At 39.9% G+C, this 20,232-nt stretch overlaps 4 protein-coding genes and 1 long non-coding RNA gene across 5 annotated transcripts; 4 read left to right on the forward strand and 1 right to left on the reverse strand.

Annotated features, from left to right (window-relative positions):
* The first annotated feature begins 3,081 nt into the window (after positions 1-3,081).
* On the forward strand, positions 3,082-3,696 carry LOC116656580. The gene is made up of 2 exons (XR_004311542.2): positions 3,082-3,365; positions 3,457-3,696. It is a non-coding gene; the product is annotated as an uncharacterized LOC116656580 (long non-coding RNA).
* Positions 3,697-11,578: 7,882 nt separating this feature from the next.
* On the reverse strand, positions 11,579-13,423 carry LOC6499528 (UDP-glycosyltransferase UGT4). The gene is made up of 2 exons (XM_001954397.4): positions 13,096-13,423; positions 11,579-13,038 (listed from the first exon to the last, which is right to left on the reverse strand). The coding sequence occupies exons 1-2, from the start codon at positions 13,352-13,354 to the stop codon at positions 11,720-11,722; spliced, it is 1,578 nt and encodes a 525-aa protein (XP_001954433.1). The 5' UTR covers positions 13,355-13,423; the 3' UTR covers positions 11,579-11,719.
* Positions 13,424-13,491: 68 nt separating this feature from the next.
* LOC6501037 (UDP-glycosyltransferase UGT5) lies at positions 13,492-15,768 on the forward strand. Its single transcript, XM_001954398.4, has 2 exons — positions 13,492-13,777; positions 13,844-15,768. The coding sequence occupies exons 1-2, from the start codon at positions 13,528-13,530 to the stop codon at positions 15,172-15,174; spliced, it is 1,581 nt and encodes a 526-aa protein (XP_001954434.2). The 5' UTR covers positions 13,492-13,527; the 3' UTR covers positions 15,175-15,768.
* Positions 15,769-16,037: 269 nt separating this feature from the next.
* LOC6501038 (UDP-glucosyltransferase 2) lies at positions 16,038-18,020 on the forward strand. Its single transcript, XM_001954399.4, has 2 exons — positions 16,038-16,414; positions 16,509-18,020. The coding sequence occupies exons 1-2, from the start codon at positions 16,138-16,140 to the stop codon at positions 17,837-17,839; spliced, it is 1,608 nt and encodes a 535-aa protein (XP_001954435.3). The 5' UTR covers positions 16,038-16,137; the 3' UTR covers positions 17,840-18,020.
* A 459-nt stretch (positions 18,021-18,479) lies between these two features.
* Positions 18,480-20,232, forward strand: LOC6502673 (UDP-glycosyltransferase UGT5). The gene is made up of 2 exons (XM_001954400.4): positions 18,480-18,768; positions 18,825-20,232. The coding sequence occupies exons 1-2, from the start codon at positions 18,528-18,530 to the stop codon at positions 20,144-20,146; spliced, it is 1,563 nt and encodes a 520-aa protein (XP_001954436.1). The 5' UTR covers positions 18,480-18,527; the 3' UTR covers positions 20,147-20,232.

The following is a 20,232-nucleotide window of genomic DNA, read 5'->3' on the forward strand; positions in this document are numbered from 1 at the left end:
ACATTTGATTAAATTAATTGTACAAAATAAACAATCATCTTATTTCTGGCAATATATGGAAATTAATCTTTAATAATTATATTATTATGTATAGTTTGTAAAAGAATCCTTTACTACAAAGAACTGCTTATTTTTGTTTGAAGTTGTTCATTTAAGTAATTCCTAAATAAAATTTTAGTGTAATTTCCGGATACACTTAACAAGTTTCTATAATGACTCTTGACTTATGAAAAGTATTTCGCTTCTGGCATTGGACAAACAATCGCTGATGCCACACAAAAGTATTTAGAAAGCAATAAAAACATCAGAACAATGTTTGATAAAGAGTTTGGTCTCTTCGGTTTGCACCCAAAAGAAAATTAATAATAAAAAGGACAACTATGTGGCATTTTTAGCGAACCAAAAAAAAAAACAATACGGACAAAAACGAAATCAAACACAAAAAGTCTAAAATAAATGGGAAGCATTGGGAAAAATACAGAGACAGAGTAAAAATACCGACCAAATAGCCAATAATGATGGCAAAGTCAAGCTGCATGAAACAATCAGTGAGGCAGGATCCAGGGGCCGAGGAGTAGCTTGGAAAGGGGACTGGGCTGATGGCCAGAAACGAGTGAATGGAACTCATAGCCAAGCAATCAGCGCATAAGCACGCCCTGTAATCAAGCGTGGCGCCCCAACAGGAACCCTTCCTCTTCCCTTTCTCGCTACCCCGACCGCACCCTCGCTTCAATAGCCCAGGGTTGCGAAATGAAAAGTTTTGTAATTAAAATTGAAAAAAAGAAAGCAAAGAAAGGCAGTGCAGAAGGAGTAAGGGGCAGAATGCTTCGGTTCTCCTTTGTGGTAGCTCACCAATATGGTCAAATGTGTTATTCGGGTATTTGTTGAGAAGCCCATTCCAAAAAAAACGCCTCAAACGGACAATCAGCTAGGCCTTAAAAGATATGTGTAGTTAAAGGTAGTTTTCTAGAAATCCAAGTAACCTACTAGTGAAACCTACTAATATTTGCCGTTTGGAGAAATACATTTTGAGAACACACATAGAAAGTCTTTAGTCTTAGAAACTCAACTTCAATAGTGAGCAATAGTAGCCCAATTATTGACATGCATGAATTACAAGTCACTTTTCTAGATTCCTTTTCATAAAATTTATCTTTTAATTGGAGCAATTATCCCCAACTTGCTTATGTGAAAATTTCAGATTAAAAAGTTCAACAAACTTTAGTAAAATTTAAGTTGTCTTATGACGTTGTTGATGTGTGATGGTTAAGTGGATAATAAGTACTTGAAAATATCAATCATACGCAGTGTAGGCTAAGTGATAAGTTTTGATATTGAGCTAATAAACATTAATTTGCGTGATAAATACGTAAAATCAATTACTGGTCAAAGCTAGTACATTGATAGATGACACATATTAGCAGCTATGCGCAATTCATTAAATATGCATTTATTTCAATTATGTGTCAAGTACTGGTAAGGCGTATGTTCGTTTGCTTGTGTGCGGTGAAAAATCTTTAAAGTTTCGCCTCGAGCAGTACACAGAAAGTTATTTTCATGCTAATTACAAGCGCCACAGACGCTATAAGATACTGGAACAAGAAGAGATACATATACTACACTCATATAGCCACTTGTGAAACAGTTGAAGTTGCATCACTTAGGGGATTTAAATTTTCAAGTTTTAATGCAAACCACCTACGTATGTATGTATGTACATAAATGCATGCCATATATGTATATCCTGGCTGACACACATGCAAATGTAAGCATGCATACATGAGACGCAAATTAACTTATGGAAACATCGTCTTTGCCTTCGTCTTCGTTTTCATCCTCATTGTTGTCGTTGGTTGCCGTTGATAACGCTAGATAATACGCAAGGTATACAGGAGACGGCCCCTGAGGCGGGGGAGGGTTTTGGACCGAGTTTTGAAGTGACACAGTTGTTGTATTCAAACATCTTGACGAGACTGCCAAAGCAGTAAAATACCAAAATTGCTAACTGTTTTCAATGGGAGTAGTTGGATGCTCTTACTGCATCTATGGGTTGATGAGCTGAATATATTATTTGTGAGGTTTATGATAAATGATATACATACATTTACTTATTGGATTACTAGACAACTACTAGTAGTTGGATTAAGAAATTATATACAATTACATTTAATATGTTATTCCCAATAGAATTGTTAAATCTTCTTAGCTTTTAACTCTCAGATTGTTTGTTCAAATCGATAATGCACTTTAAATGCCCATATATGTTAGTGTGGGGAAAGCCTTAGCACGCTCACGGGCGTCTTGCTGAAATTGTGGCAATTCCAGCGAAAGTACGCGCATGCAACTCACTTTTTGCCTTGTTTTCATTCTTAATTAATAATTAAGAAATAAGCACAAGCAGCGAGGCAGCAGAAGCAGATGCAGATGCAGAAGCCTGAAACAGAAAAGCAGCAATTTCATTGTTGCTGTTGTTTTTGAGTGTGGCATAACTTAAGGCGCACATTTCGCGTGGTTTAATTAGTCCGCTCCAAAAGGCCTTAAAGCTCAGTCAAGGCAACAGCAATAGCAACGGCAACGGCAACGGCAACGGCAACGGCAACGGCAATTGCATTCCATCTTCATGGCAATGCCAATGGCTAACTAATTGCTGGATAAGCCTTCATCAGAGAAACTTTGCATGCTTAGAACTGAATCATTTGTGGCTACCCATTCTTTTCCGGTTCCGCCTACAATTCAATTCAATAAAATGCAAAATAGTCAATGAGCCAGATGTAAAGAGCCAGAAGGAGCGAGATAGACCAATGAAATGCAGTGAAAAACCTCATAAAAATGTAAAAATCCCAGCACTTAAAAATCAAAAACCAGAGTGTGAGGAAGGGATGCCAATACACAACCAATATGAAAACGAGAGGGAAGAACAGAGTGAGAGAGAGGATAGGGTGGGGAAAATTTCAGCCAACGCACTTCCGGTTTAATTAAATGGAAACTGATTTAATTGCATATTTGATGAGCTACGAAGCCGCCGTCGCCAATCGTGGAATGTGCGAGGGACTCGGAACTAGCGGTTCTCGTAATCCTCCCACCAGGACACCCACCATTTGTTGGTGCCCCGGCGCCCGGCGCACTTAGTTATGCAACAGAGTAGCAAGATACAAGATCCAACCAACCGACCAACCGCCCACTCAATGCCACCCACCCGGAGCCCGGACGGAATGCGAAAAAGATTCTGGCGCCTTGTCATAGGCAACTTGATGCTTTGAGAGCTTAGCATAAATTGTGATGAATACTAAAAAGGCATTTTATTTATGCCTCACTTAATTACACACACAAAGCGGAAAAGAAAGATCCACAGGGATGGAGCATCGGTAGGCGGAAAGAGGAGCTGGCGAAATCTCCTCCGATGTCCTTGTCACCTAAGCGTAATAAATAAATAAAATGTTCTTGCTATTTTCACAGGCCAGCAAAGGCGAAGCGCCACGGACGCCTTGTTACGGAATCTGGGAGTTTATGCGTTGATTTTTCCTCATTTCCCAAAAATAACTAATTCAAGAAATTTTCAATTGTATTTCCGCCGAGACTTGGACGCTTGAACTTGGACGTACTTTAAAAAGACTACTTCTGAAACTTATATAATATTCTTTCACAAAAAACCATTCGATGCAATCCAAAAAAGTAGGCTGATTATTTTATAATTTATTTATGATTTTCTTTATTTAATTATTTTTATTTACATATTTCGATGGAAACTATTAAAATTTCATAAACTTTCAGTGGCAAAATAAAACAATTTAATATTCTACTTATTACTTATTAAAAACCCACTATAATAGAATAAATTAAATCTCTTTTACATATAATTTGAAAATTGCTATCAACTGCTTTGATATTTTAATTTCCCTAATAAGACCATGTATATTTTTGTTGTTAATATAATAAATAATAAGCTATAAAGATAATATAATTTGAAGGTGTTATGAGTTATCCGCGTACCTTTATTTAGTTACCATTTAAAATTTATTCGAATTAAAAACTTGAGCTCATAAACGTAGTTGCCCGCCTCGAGAGCCCTCTTTATATCTTTCTTCCTTTTTATCCTGGTTAATTTTTATTATTTCCTCTTCGCACCACAGTCTCTGAAATTGGTTTTGGACTGTCCTCGTTCTTGATGACGTGGGGTAGCGCCTTCACTTCCCCGGCTCGTTTGTCGCCTTCGTCCATGAACCGCATTTAATTTAATGTGCGCATTTTTATGAACATGTTAATTTGATATTCAATAAAGTTGGTTTGATTTTCGGCTTTTAATGGATTCTCGCATTTAATGACATGGCGGTTGGGTGGCTCGCAGTTTTCTCTTCGCGTCTCCGTGTCTTTCGGTTTTAATGCTTGTCACTTTCGAAATGGTTCGCTGGTCCTGGCCAAAGGACGCACAGACTCCTTGGTCCTTGTGTTCTTGAGTGGTGTGGTGTGAATTGCTGCTCAGCTTGTTGGATTTCTGATTTGTCTGGCAAGGTTACTCTGCAAGCTAGTTTAATGGCATATCTACCAGCAAGAAGGTCGAATATATTTTTCAATTTTAGCAATAAAAAGTTGAACTCGATTGGCCTGAATGCTAAGTGAATTCGGCAATTAAATCGAAACGTGAACTCCGAAGTATATGTACCTGAAACTATTTTACCTGCATCGATCCGGTGAAAATTTTAGCACTTTAGAGAGCCAATTTCATGGTCATAATAAAGCGCGCCAGGATTAAAAGGCTTTTTTGATGGTTCGAGTGGGTTAACGATTTTTACGATTTGAATGCACATTATCGGGTAATTATGCGGCGTCAAAGGGTGGGTGGCCGTGAATAGCTCAAAACTCTACTTAGTATGCACTCTCTTATTTTATGAACACTCAAAAGCGCTAACACACAACGTTAACAGACTCATTAACTGCCGAACAAAGCAAATATAATTTGTAGACCAATAAACTCTGTCAGGCATGCGGAAGCCACAAAACACACGAAGAAGAAACCCGCTGCGAGACCAGGAAACGAACCAGCTGAGTGACTGAATGAACGAATGAATGAGTGAGTGAATGGACGGTTGAACGAATGAAATGGGAGCAAATGGAAAGAATCCTTTTATTACTTTGGCGCGGCAACAGATTTCGAAGGCACAAAAATGAATTTAGCATAAATGAAACATTTTTACGAGCTGCCATTACGACCAAAGCAACATGACAACAATAAAAACACCAAAAATAAATAAGCCTGAAAAAGGACAATGTGGATTTTCTGAAATATTTTATACCCTTACTATGAAGAAACTAAATGTGATTTATAATAAATAATATTATAAATTAATGAAGTATCTTATTGGTTATAATCCGCAAACTTTTCCTTTTTAAAAAATTCTTTGGTAGAATTTAATATCTTAAGACGGGCACAATCTCAATATGTATAGACTGTTGCGGAAATGGGGGAAGAAAATTATATGTTTGACTAGCTTCAAATATATAGATCTGTGGGGCAGGGAATGGGGAGTCTGGGTCGAATGTAATGAACGAAATATGCCCAGAACAATTTGAAGTTTACGTATGCGCACTGCGTGTACATGTACTGATATGTATATATATTGGATATGTGGGTCTGCTACATAACAATGTCACCAGCCCGGGCGGCACACAGCGGCGTCAGATAGGTCTGGGCAATAAAAAACATCATCGAAGCCATTTGTCAAAAGACAACACGGCGAAGCGGGAGTTGAGTGATGGAGAGGAGGCTGCTGGGGAAGCGGCGAGCGAAAACGAGCACGGAGACATTCGGCATTTCGTATTCATTGCCAAAAATCACAATAGCAATGTGCTAGCGCCTCCATCTCTCAGTTGCCATTTTATAGCACTTCAAGTGCTCACACCTCCTGCCATTTTACCCTGGAAAGCCCCGCCAACGTTCACATTGTAACAACGCCGCGAAGTAGGCAGTGTCAGTGGACAGACTCCCTCGCTAACTTGTGTCCAAACACGCGCGTCTACAAAATGCGTTTTGCCCGGGACCACGGACTACGGACCACGGACTACAGACTATGGGCTACAGACTGAGGACTACGGAATACGGACTCCGTACTGTGGACTCCGGCTCCGGGCTTGCGATGATTTTAAATTGTGCTTGCGACTGGGCAAGGAAAACGCATAAATAATCTTGTTGCTTACGGCTGTTGAAATGGCGTGAAATAATAAAAGAGACCTGAAAGCAATAGTCGACGAGGGAAGCCAGTGATGGCAGCTGAAGAAGCTAAAAAAAAAACTTTATGTAAATAGTACATAAATTAAAGGATAATTTAAAGGATAATGAGAAACTTTAATTTTATGCTTTAATATTTTAAAAAATTCTGAATACTCATATTCAAAATTGTTTTTAGATAAAAAATAAATAAGTTTTTGGTGTTTGTATTAATTGACCAAAAAATAATTATTAAATACAAGAATTTAAAACAAGACCACTAAGAATTTGTAAATAAACTTGAGATGAAAATCTTCAAATCAGAAAATGGAATAAAGAATCCTGAAACATAGCTAAATTTGCAACACCATTGGTAGTGAGTAGGAATCGCAATCACACGGCCACAGTAGAAAGTAGAAGGAATGGCCCAAAGCTGGTTGAGTTTTGCCGTTGTTGCTGTTGCCGGGAATACCGTTGTTATTGCTGTTGCCGTAACAGTTACCGTTAGTGTCGTGCCGTTGGCTATTGTCGAGTGCCGGGCTCAAATCGCGATTTTTAGTGGGCTACAATCGAAACGTTTGCGATTTTACTGTAGTGAATTAAGTGTTGGCTCAGATTGCGTATACGCAATGTGTGCCGGATTGAATCGAATGGAGTCTGATGGGAAACTATCATGAATAAGTAGACCAAAAGTTGACATTGATGAAGGGAAATTTGAACAGGCTATTGATTATGTCATTGTGTTTGAATCAGAAAAATATTCTTTACAGCATAATTGTTTTTAATTTACGTTTCGATTCAAGTTCAAGATAAAAGTGAACCATTACCTTGCCTCCACTTTATAAGCTCTGTCAGCGAAAGCGTTTCATTTGATTTATTTACCCCACTGCCTGGTGGTCACAAATCCATATAGATAAAAGTGGCCCGATCTGGGAGGTCCGGGTGTATTAAAGCAATTTATAAAATCTCGGCTCAGGGGCAAAATGTACCCAAGACCAGCTCGGTCTCGAGCTGGCAGCCACAAGCCATTCAATGTCCAACGGGATTAGAGACAAATTAAAATTGTAATATTTTATTTATGTGAGTTTGGTGCTGGAGTTTTTGGGGCTGCTTACGAGGAGAGGAATAAGCCCAATAACAAAAATAACAACAACAACAACAATGAAATGGTAAAACCAAACTGGAATTGTGGCACGTTGTCCTTTTGGTCCTGGCTTGTCCTTGGGTATTACGGGTTAATTTGTGTGTTTATTGCAGTTGGCCAAGTTTGGCGCAGGGTTTCGTTATTCGTTTCGGACCATCTTTGGGGAGAGGACAGACACTTGAACGTATTTACACGCGATATGCCAACAACACAAGTCCAACAGCAAACACAACAACAACAAAAAAAAACAACAAAAAGTTGAGGAAACAACAACAATAAAGGGAGCTAAACAGAAACAGAGATGGCAAATGGCAAATGCCGAACGGCAAAACGAAGTATTGTAGACTATTTAAAAAATTTATGTGCGGATGTTTTGCCGTCGGGATATTTCCGGTTTATGATGATTATGTTTTGTGTGCGCTTCCTCTGGCCTCCCACCATTTCCTTTCCATCCTGCCCCCTGCCCCGTCACCATCATCCTAACACCATCTCCCCTTGCTCCAATCTTCCATCCATCGCTTTTATTTTCGTTTATTTTTAACAAGCGGATTACTTGGCGTCACTCGCTTTCTTTTCTCTCACTCCTTCATTGCGATTTTCATCTCCTTTCCTTCTTTGACCCCGCCCACCTACTTTCCACTCCCATTCATCGTGCATAATAATAAACATAATTTGGTTTATTCTTTATTTTTTATTCACTTTTTATGTGTACATTTGCCTAGCCAGAAAATTGTTGCGTGTGCATTTTAATTATTGTTTCCCCACTGTTTCTTTTACGTTTTTTGGTTGCTCCTCGCCATTGTTTGATTTTCCTCAAAAATCCTCAAAAAGTATTAAACACTTGGAATACATTTACGATAATAAATGCCTTTCTATCAAGTACTGAATAATAAAAGAATAAGATCTATTTAATTACAATGAAGTGTTTCAAGATTTCTACTATCAAAAACTAAGATCTAGCATGGTTTACTTTTAATTAACTCTATTATTAAAAATTATTCTATTGCCTCCTTTATGGAAGTATTTTTCACATGTAACAAACAATTAACACACACACATCCTTAAAGACATTGGTTTTTGTAGTAATTTAATATTTGCAGAGCTTTAAATTGATGGAAGCGACGTGTCAGGGAAAAAAATGAAACAGTGGAAATTAATTTGGTTCGAAACTGCCCCAAAAAAAAATGAAAATAAAGACAGGAACCGGGAACAGTGAGTCGCAATACGAGATACCAATAACCGGAGCTGGAATACAAAACCAACAAAGAGCTGAGCGGATAGGGGAGCTGGGAATTATTTTTATTCCTTCATACAAAAGGCGACATCGTCTGGCTTTTATTACGCTTGGTCATTTTCTCTTGTTTTTGGTGGTACATAGTGGCCGGGGTGAGCCGATCCGGTGGCGACGCGGAGTTGGAGGATGATGAGGAGGACATGGATGTGGTGTTGGGTCCTGGTCAATGGCCAGCAGCCACAAAAAGTAATCTCTGAGCATAAACGCATATCCTGGACTGCAATTATGCCAAATGTTGAGCATAATGCCACCGCAATTTTCATTACCGCACACGACACGGCCAATGAACATGTGTGACCCTCCCATTCCACTGTCCCACCATATCCCCTTCTGCTGAACTTCTACCACACTTCACCCGTCCACCAAAAATAAATGCTAAATTTTGATACACATTTTGTTGGCGGTGTTAAGCTCTGACGCTTATTAGGCTCACAGACCGACAGAAAACAAAAACAACAGGGGTTTCTGAAGAGAAAAAAACAATAACTGGGCCTTAAACCAACAATGCCTGTGCTTTAGCCACTGCTACTGCTACTGCTCCTACTGCTGCATGTACGCCTCATAAAAGTCTAATTAATTAAAATCGTGCCCGAGCAGCCAGCGGCGATCCCAAAGCCAATGTGCCAGTCAGCTTTAGCGGCCGCCTCGGTCTCGGCCTCGGCGTCAACGCTGCGTATGCGTAATGCGCATTGGGACTTTGGCCAGGATAGCTGGCTGACTGGTTGGCAGTCGCTAATTAAAAGCCTACCGCATAACTTTTCTGACAAACGAAAAAAAGGAATCACATAAGAATGAAAATTACATTGACTTTATCATTGTGACGAATCGGATATGCCCTTTAATTGAAATTTTAGGCCTTAAGGTAGATAGCTCTGAAATGGGTTAAAGGGAAAAGGCATTATAAGTAATTAAAATATTTTTCCCAGTTTAAAAGCACTGCTTCAAGAAAAAGAAAATATCTAGAATTATCAAGACTATCGGATAATTTTCAATATTTCAATTTAGCGTATAGGCAGGTTTTATGAAGTTAATCATCCCAGGAAATGTTAGTTCTCCGCATTAGTTCCGGTTATCCCTGCCCGACTATTCCTGATCCTTGGGGGAGCTAGTGCTGGTGGTGAAAATCACTTTTAATAAACTTCTTTTCTACTATTGATGATTTTTATTGCGCGAAGGATATCACGAGCTCGTCGGGGATGTTAATTAGATTTTATTATGCGTGCGTCTGTGTGTGTTTGTCCTTTGTGCGCTTATGACTGGGGGCCAGATAATGCCAGCGGGGATTATGGCTTATTAAAAGGCTTATGAAAGTCAAAAGAAAAGTTTACTTAATTTCAGTTAGTTAAGCGCCAATGAAAGCCGCCCACTTGAGTATTGGCCAAGTCCAGTGGCAGCAGCAACTCCCACAATGCTGGCGCAAAGTTTCCCTCAGCGTCGTTGCCAAATGGCCAATAAAAATGGCCTGACTTAGGTCAACTTCTCATCCCGCTAGCCCCCAAGAGGAAAGAGAGGCTTTGGCAATTTTACAAGAATTTTTGGATTAGACTCGCCGCCAGTTTATGGCCGGCACATAAATTCAAATGTTGCAAACATAAAATCAAATAAAAATCTGCAATAAACATGAAATTGACAGAACGTTGAGTGCAATTTGGTTTTGTGGAATCCTTGGTCCTTTTATTCTAACTTATTAGCATGCCAACGTTCTGCTCATACGACTTATTTTACTTTTCATTTCGATTTATTTTTGGCATAAATAATTTTACATTCTTGTGGTTGGAATCTATGTTCTTGGACTTTTGTTTTCAATTACTAGTGTAGGGTTGAAAGGGATGAAAATGAATTTGACGAGTTGGAAATACAGGGAGCATTCGATAGTTTTAATTTTCATTTGCCCTTGGCTGTTATTATTTAACAGAGAATGGTAAAAGCTTCTACTTTAAAATTAAAGCTATTTTTCGCGAACAGTAAAGTAAACGTTGATATGAACACCATTCAATTACACTATCTAATCAGTGAACCCTCTTTTTATAATCAGTCAACTCTTGTTTATTTATTTTCCTTGCAAATTAGATTTATGGAGTTATCACTGTAGCTGGGACTGTTTTTATGCGGGAAACGTTCGTTACCTTGGCTATCGATGGACCGTCACTGGCTTTACGCTTCAATGGATTCAGGGAAGACCGATCCCCTGGCTACACTTTCAGGACTTCCACCCCAAGTTCCTTTGACTATCCCACTTCTTGAGGTCCACGTCCCTGGGATATTTTACCCAGCAATTGTGAGAGCAATTGTGCGCACTTTTTTCCCTCAGCTTGTCCGGCGCATTTTAATGTCCTCTTTCCAGAAGGAAGAAAGTAGAAAGTAGTCACTTTTTTCAATACCTTGGCCCTTTATTCGGTTTTTTTTTTATTAAAAGAGTTGAAAACATGCTGGGCACGTGCTGATTGATGTAAAATGCGTAATGAGCGCGGTTATGTTTATGGCCAAAAAAAGAATAAAAAGGAAAAAGGTCCGGATAGATAACGACTAAAAGGAGAGTAAAGTTTTTTAATTAGAATATACATGGCAATTGTTGGGAAGGTATCTTTCTTTTCAGTCTACTGCTCTTTCTGAGTCAATATTATGGTGCTTAAATCGCAAACTGCCAAAAATCCATCAGACAATTGTTTAAACTTCAAACATGATTTGTGGCTAAAGACATATTTTATTTTCCCTATCACTGGTCACTTGGCCGACAGATAAGATAATAAAGTCTATCGGTGATAGTAAATAGTAATTTTAACTACAACAAACCAAAACACTTTTTAAGGTTCTCACGATTTTGGTTTATCAGTTTTCAAATTTAAGTTGACGGAAGGTCGCGGACGGTAAGAGAAGAGCTAATAAAGTTTCAGCCAAAATGTAGGTAACACACATACTATTTAATTTAAAGCTGAATTTATGTTTTATTTAATTATAGGAAATATTTTATTTTGATTAATCTTTCTAAAACAAAAGTATATCATAACAATAACATTAATATTTACATTTTTGTTCATTTTTAGCCTTTTTTTTGGAGTAGAGTTTGGTAGAGAGCGCATTACCTGACCATTAGCCAATTAAACCTGTACTCTAAGTTCCTGGTGGCCAAAGTGACCAGTTTCCATCCCAGGAAAATCACGATGAGGACAGTGAAGCCGATGCGTCCGAAAAGCACAGAGATTATGTCCACATTGTAGTATTGCATAAGGGACATTTCCTGCTCGGCGATTCGCATGTGATCGGCTCCCTTGTGTCGAAGGACGTACTCCGTCCACCAAATGGCCGTATCGATGGGGGACATGGGTTGGTCGTGGAATCTTTCGGACAAATCAAGGGCTCTCTGCTTGTAAGAGCTGTTGTTCAACATATCTTCTATGGCCTGCACAACTATTTCTTGGGAGATATTTAAAATTTCCAGGCTACGGGCCACTCCCATTTTCTCCATTCGCTTGGTGTTTTGAAACTGATCAAAGAAGAGAGGCAGGCTGAGTATTGGGACGGCATAATGAGCGGCCTCGATGATGCTCAAAAGACCGCCGTGGGTGATGAAGAGCTTCACATTCGGGTGGTTTAGTATTTCGCGTTGCGGCAATAGTCCACTGACATACACATTGCTGGTATTGTTTGCTATTGACCCATCAGACCACTTCCATATCACACGTTGCTTTAGCTTCTTGAATGAATTAATCATTATCTCGGGCAGTCCCGGCGGCAGCCATTTCTCCAGCACCTGAAGGCCCATGGAAAAATATATTACTCCATGCTCAGCACCCTCGATGAAGGCCCTGAGCTCATCGCCTAAGGGATCTGGCTGCCCTGCCAAGTGCATTCCAGCTACTTCCACCAAATTGGGCACATTGCTACGTACCCGTCCCAGGCTAAAGTGCTGGTTGATCAGGATCAGGGAAAATCTCCGGCGGATATCGTGCAGACTGGCTGCTCCGTCAGAAAAGTACTTTTTATAAAGATCGATTTGGCGAGGCAGGTAAATAAAACGCTCTACCAAGCGCTCTTCTGTGATAAAAATAAGGTTGTACCACTTCTCCAGTAAACTAAGCCCCGGCGAGTAACCCAAGGCTGACATTGGCTCGTAAACACTCGGGGCGGAGTTGCCGGCCAAGAAGTCAATGTTCCAAGCAGAGCCAAAGGCGGCAATACCTACCAGCGGAGCATTGAAATGCTGAGCAAATCCATAAAGGGCGTCGGTGTGGGCAGCCTCCAAAATCACCATAGAGAATTCAACACTCTTGTTGTGGATTAACTCCTGCACGCCAGGATCCTCGAGTACGAACTTGGAACAGTTGAAAAAGTAGTCGGAGACGAACTGAGCCTCCATCCACTTGGTTACCTCGAATTCATAATCGTAGTCAAGGAGATCTTCGACGAACAATTTATGATTATTTGGAAGGGGTGGAATATTATATTTATGCTCACCTTGCATTTGCTGATCGAGTCTTGCCACGCGAATGTGGTGAGCACCCTCAATGTGCGGCAAGTGGGTGACGGCCGAAATGATTGTCAACTGGTGGCCCCGCTGGACAAGGAGGTTTAAATAGGGCTCGATCAGAAGGTAAGATGATCCAAAAGTGTATGAGAATATTCCCAATATGTTTTCCGATTTTACAATTTTAGGCTCCAGCAGGCAAACGAACAATAGGGTCAGAATGCCCAAGCTCGAAAAGCCTCTCGACATTGCTAGATCCAAATCAACCGCACATACCGCTGTCCGAACTGATACTGCTTATATATTTTTTATTGGTTGAATAAACAGCCGGGTACAACACTCTCATTGGGACAATCTAATCAGCAAAATGCGAATTGTCAGCTCTTTGAGGCAGTCAGTTGTAAGTCTAGCGCTGGATTGAAATGTTTCCACCGGGACGTTGGCTGCTCTTTTGGCCAACGGCCATGAGTTTGATCTGTTGGTTAGAAGCTGCTCGGATCCTCTTTATCGCCCCATATGAATCATATTCTCAGTGCGCATTAATGTCCCCCTATATCCATGGACTTGTGGATCGTGGCCACGAACTCACAGTTATCCTGGCCTATAAGGAGTGCATGACTATTGGAAATGTGACCTCTATTCGCATAATGGATAACCACAACATTATTTCAGGTACGAGGGCCTTCGGCCTTTTTAAAGAGAATATTACTCACGAATTACTTTTATATAAAATTGTAGATTTTGAAGACATATTTCTTGACTCAGTTGTTGGTTCTCCCGGAGGAAAATGGGCAGAAATGCACACCATGGCCAATGTCATGGTTAAAGCTGGACTTAATGTTCTCCTCAATCCGGGAGTTCAGGCTCTGATAAAAACTAATGTTACATTCGATTTGCTGATATTGGAAGCAGGTTATACGGATTTGCTCTATGGCCTAGCCGCCCATTTCAATGCATCGCTTGTTGGCATTTCAACCTGTGGGGCAGACTGGAACATCAACCGACTAAAGGATCATGGGGTATCGGTGGTGGAGGAGCCAATAATGCCATTGGTAACTCCAGCCTCAGGCAGCATCTGGGACCGCCTTTATACTTGGTATATCAGTACAGAAGAGTGGCTGCTGTTTGAAATGATATTTCTTCCAAAACTAAAAATGGTACACGATTATTTTTTTGGCCATCTGGATCAATCGTTTTTGGAAATTCGACACAGTTTTTCCCTAATTCTACTCAATCAGCACTTCAGCATGTTCCGCGCCAGACCGAATGCTCCTGGGATAATCGAAGTGGGTGGCCTTCATATACCGAAAGTCGTTCCAAAACTCTCAAAAGATCTGCAAGTTTTCATCGATGAGGCAGAATACGGCGTGATATATTTTTCCCTAGGTGTGGAACTAAAGTGTAAGGATCTGCCAACAGAAACATTGGAAATGTTTGTGGAGACCTTCAAGTCACTACCACAGCGTGTTATTTGGAAATTCGAAGACGAACCCTTTGAAAATTTGACTCAAAATATTTATATGGCAAATTTCCTGCCCCAACAAACCATTTTAGCGCACCCGAATGTGAAGATGTTTATTTGTCACGGCGGAATGCTGAGTGTTATTGAGGCGGTCTACTATGGAAAACCTCTGTTGGGGTTTCCTATTTATTACGATCAATTCCGGAACTTTGAAGTTTTGGTAGACGACGGCATGGCGCTGTTAATGAATATAAATAGCTTTAGTGGGGAGGATCTTAAAAAATCCATCGATAGCTTGATCAATAATCCTACTTTCTCGGAAAATGCCTTGGCTTTATCCCAAAGGTTTCGGGATCGTCCCATGCATCCTTTGGAACAAACTATTTACTGGACAGAGTATGTCCTGCGCTACAAAGGAGCCAAACACATGCGGGTTCCCCATTCGAACATAAAATTTGCAGAATATTATTCCCTGGACAAATTTTTGCTCTTAGGATTACGGTTCTTCGTTACAATTTTTTCGGTTTACTTCGCACTTTCCAAGTGGAGATGTTATCTAAGGTATTTGGTCAAATTTGCAAAGCGCTTTTTGCCATGCTTCCGATGATAAAATAGAAAGGAATGGAACGATCATAGAATTTATATTTAAAATAATATTTTTTGATAAGTTATGATTAATAACCAAATATTAGCTACGTATGTAGTGGAAAATATTAGGTACTTCCATTTGATTGTTTCTTATTTTTAATCATAGATTACAGCAGAAAAATTGATGATAAGCTCCGTAATACTTTTATCTTATCTTAATTATTCGATATTTGAGATTGTAAGGTTTATTTTTAACACGCTTCAAATTATTTCCGTGTGGCTAAAAATTATAAAATAAATTTAATTGTTTACAACTATAAACATATAATTAAATAATTCTATTAATTTAATGAGCAACAAGGAGGAATTTTTAAATCAAATGTGTTTTTCAATACTTTATTAAACAAAATTTTATTCTAAAAATGATAAAAAAGGATGTATCCGGCTATTAATGCTGAAAAATACTAAAAAGGATCGGAAAGACTGTTATATCCTGTTACATAAATTTAAAGAATATAATATCAAAATAATCATCAAAATAAAACAATTAATTTCTGCACTAAAACAATTAAACTAAGATTTAAGAGAAAAATAATAAAGAGAGTAATAAAAAGATTGAAGAACAGCTTTTATTTCTTAAAGACTAAGAGAATAAATACAAAATAAAGAGAAACCTTCAGAGAATCATACATATGTAGTTGCATAACCACCGAGACTTGTGTATAAACAATCAACAAAGTTGTCTAAGGCAAGCCGGTGACGCCAAAAAATATATGTGCATAAGCTTAAATAATTAAGTTTAAATGTGTAGAAAATAACGTTGTACATAAAAACAATGCATTTGTCTCGCTCCACTGAATTTTGATTAAATAGTGTGAGCGAAAAGTTTACGGGTATACGAGTAAATAAATGGGCGCTCACAGATAATTATAAGCAACTTGTTATAGCCGATTAGTTGCTGTTTGTCAGCGAATCGGTTGAAATGCGAATTTCAAGTTCTGGTGCTGGTATCGGCCTTTTTTTTGTTGTTGGCTTGGTGCTTGTTTTGAGTTCTAATGCCGATGACAAGGTTAAAAGTTCCCGCATTCTGGCGGTGTTTCCCTTCCCCGGTCGATCTCAGTATATTTTCGCTGAACAGTACCTTAAGGAGCTATCCCGACGTAGTCACAATGTCACAGTAATTAACACCTTCGGTAGCGACAAAATTGAGCCCAATTTTCGTGTAATTGGTGCAAAAAAAATTCACGAACTAATGGCAGGTAATACTATTCATACTTGATAATTTCACAAGCTATGAAATAATTTCATGTGCGTTAAATGAAAAGAATAAAATATATTTATTTCTACTTTCAGCTTTTAACAGTATTATGTACAATGCGCCAGCTAGCCAGTGGAAAATGCTGACCATGACCACAGAGTTCATCAATCTTCTAACCACTTGCATTCTGGATGATCCGGCTGTGAAGGAGTTGCTGGCCAGCGACGAGAGGTTCGACATGGTCGTATTCGAAACGGTTCAAAACGAGGCTCTTTTTGGATTAGCCCAGCACTTTGGAGCCCTAACCATGGGAATTTCATCGTATGGAACAGATCGCCATATCGACGAATTAATGGGCAATATCTCGCCACTGTCCTACAATCCTATGCTCTTGTCATCACGAACAGAACGAATGAATTTCGAAGATCGCTTCTGGAACCTTTGGGATGCCTTGCTCCTTTGGGTGCATAAGCGAGTTGTTCACTTGCCAACTCAGAGAGACCTGCTTAAAAAATACTTTCCAGAGTCCAAGCAATCTCTAGAGGAGATCATGGATAAATTCTCACTGGTTCTGATGGGTCAGCACTTTTCACTGAGCTACCCGCGCCCCTATCTGCCCAATATGATCGAAGTGGGAGGACTCCATCTGCAGCAGCAACGTAAAGTGCAACCTCTGCCCCAGGAACTTTCGGATTTTGTCGGTCAAGCCACTGAGGGAGTAATATATTTCTCGATGGGCTCCAACATCAAAAGCAAGGACCTGCCACCGTCTGTCCGTCAAGCTCTGATGGAAACCTTTGCCAGTTTGCCTCAAAGTATACTGTGGAAATTCGAGGACGATCAGCTGGAAGAGAAACCAGCTAATGTTTTCATTAGCAAGTGGTTTCCTCAACCAGATATTCTGGCCCATCCGAATGTAAAGCTGTTCATTACCCACGGCGGATTATTGAGCACCATCGAGAGCATATATTTTGGAAAACCAGTTTTGGGACTGCCAGTTTTCTACGATCAGCACTTAAATATCCAGAGGGCCAAGCAGGCGGGCTATGGTCTAAGTGCCGATTTGTGGAGTTCCAATGCCACTGTGTTGATTCCGTTGATCCAGGAACTGCTGGTGAATCCCAGCTATGCTAAGGCCGCTGAGACCAAGTCTAGGCTATTCCGCGATCAAAAAGAGACCGCCTTGGAACGTGCCATCTGGTGGACAGAGTATGTTCTGCGAAATGATGGCGCCGCCCACATGAGGTGTGCCTCCCGGGATCTCAGCTTTGTGCAGTTCCACGGATTGGATACCTGGGGCCTTCTCCTCGCACTCGCGTTGCTCGTGCTACTGAGCTTTGCAATTGTTCTGAAGCTTCTGTTCAGGGGCCTTTGTTATGTAATCGTTAAGCGTCGACATCGGACGAATAAATTGAAGACCCATTAACCAATTTAGGCTATTAAGCAGCCTAGAGTTCATACCGCACTGATCGTTTTTTATGTTTTTTAACGGTAGCATAGAATACAAGTTTTGAGATTGCATGTTTTGATTTTAGAAAGTTTTTTTAACAACCCACCAATAAGACTATCCAATAGCAACCAAAATAAAGATTGTTTTAAAAAAATAATCCAAAGTTTGAAAAGTTTTTAATTCATATCGTAACTTAGCTTATCAAATAGCCTTAACAACAATTTTGATAACGCATAAACTGGCATACTAAGTTACTTAATAAACATTGTCTTAATACACTGTTACACTTAAAGAAAAGATTTGAATCTATAGAATTTAACTTTAATGATTAAGTGGAAAACTGTTAAAAAACGCACTATTTTTTTTTTTCGTAAAGAGTGTATTATAGCACATTTTTAAATAATATTTTCTACATATTTCAATTAAAAAGTAAAACAAATCATTCTAATGATTTTGCTGATGGGAATTCGAGGAGTATTCGAGAAAGTGATAGGGAGCGTCAAATGTATGTGTATTGCCTACTAAATTAATGTAATCGCATCTGTCAAGATTTTTTATAGCGTGTCTTGTTTGTTGCGTTATCTAATAGAGGGTGAATTTCATAAGACTATGTGTTTTTATTCAGTTCATTGCTTGTGTTCGGAGAAACTAGACGGATGGCGAGATGCTTCCTTTAAAATTATGTGCAATTTTTACTTTACTTATGCCTGTGTGCTTGGAGGCGGCAAGAATACTGGCTGTATTTCCATTTCCCGGACCGTCGCAGTACATAAATGCGTTGCCATATCTAAAGGAACTCGCCGCTCGGGGTCACGAAGTGACCTCCATTAATGCTTTTCCCCAGAAGAAACCTCTAAAAAACTTCCGGGATATTCCTATACCTGAGGTATTCGAAAACTACAATGGCAAGTTATCTTACAATTATTTAAAATTTAAAAGTGATAATTTTTGTTTTTTGTAGATCTAATTACAGACTTGAGTCAGCCAATGAACTTGTGGCAAGAGAATAATTTTATTAACAAATTTTTTGTCAGTGTCACTCGCGCCGTTTTGACAAACAAAGAAGTGAAAGAATCGCTCCTGCCACTTGGAAAGGATCACTTTGACTTAATAATTGTAGAGGCTTTGCGAACAGATGCATATTATGGATTTGCTTCTCATTTCAATGCCCCAATCATTGGTCTCTCGACCTTTGGCACTGACTGGAATATCGACGAGCTAGTCGGCAACGTATCCCCCATGTCATACACTCCCCTGGTGACCGCGGGTTTAACGGATCGAATGAGTTTCAGAGAGCGCATTACCAATTTTGTGGATACTACATTAGCCTGGCTAAACTACAAATATGTGCACATGCCTCTGCAGGAAGAGATGTACGCGAAGTACTTCCCGGAGGCCTCGAAAAGGGTTCCATTGTCCGACTTAAATAGAAACTTCTCATTGGTGTTGCTCAATCAGCACTTCTCGCTGAGTTATCCCCGTCCATATGTTCCTAACATGATCCAGGTTGGAGGCCTGCATATATCTCATAAGCCGGCTCCTTTACCCCAGGACTTGGAAGAGTTTATTCAGGGCGCCGGCAAGGCAGGCGTCATCTACTTCTCCTTGGGATCTAATGTGAAAAGCAAGGACTTGCCCGCTGAAAGAAGGGAAATAATCTTGAAAACGTTTGCCACTCTGCCGCAGCGAGTGCTTTGGAAATTCGAGGAGGACCAGTTGCCGGGTAAGCCGTCGAATGTGTTTATTAGCAAATGGTTTCCCCAGCCAGACATCTTGGCCCATCCCAACGTAAAGCTCTTCATCACACATGGAGGCTTGCTAAGCACGATCGAGAGCATCCACCATGGCAAGCCGGTCCTTGGATTGCCCTTTTTCTACGACCAATTTCTGAATGTCAAAAGAGCAACACAGGCTGGATTTGGTCTGGGACTCGACCACAAGACAATGACGCAGCGAGAGTTTAAGGAAACCATCGAGAGATTGGTAAACGAACCCAAGTTTGCGGACACGGCCAAGCAGATGTCCGATCGCTATCGGGACCAACCGATGACTCCTCTGGAAACAGCCATTTGGTGGACAGAGTACGTTTTGCGACACAAGGGGGCCTATCACATGCGAGTGGCTGGCCAAGATCTCGGCTTCTTTGCCTATCACAGCTTGGACGTGATCGGAACTCTTTTGGGAGGAGCTCTTCTGCTCCTTGCAATTGTGCTGGCTTTGCTTTGTAAATTTATCACCCTCGCCGGCTTCCGTAACTCTAAGAAAAAACGGAAAATTCATTAGGCTTTATTTGATTTAAATGTAAAGTTGATTTGTATATTTTCATAATAAAATGGGATGGCAACTTTATGCAGCTTGCATATATGGAA

This window comes from Drosophila ananassae, chromosome 2L (genome assembly GCF_017639315.1).
Source record: "Drosophila ananassae strain 14024-0371.13 chromosome 2L, ASM1763931v2, whole genome shotgun sequence".
NCBI lineage: Eukaryota > Metazoa > Arthropoda > Insecta > Diptera > Drosophilidae > Drosophila > Drosophila ananassae.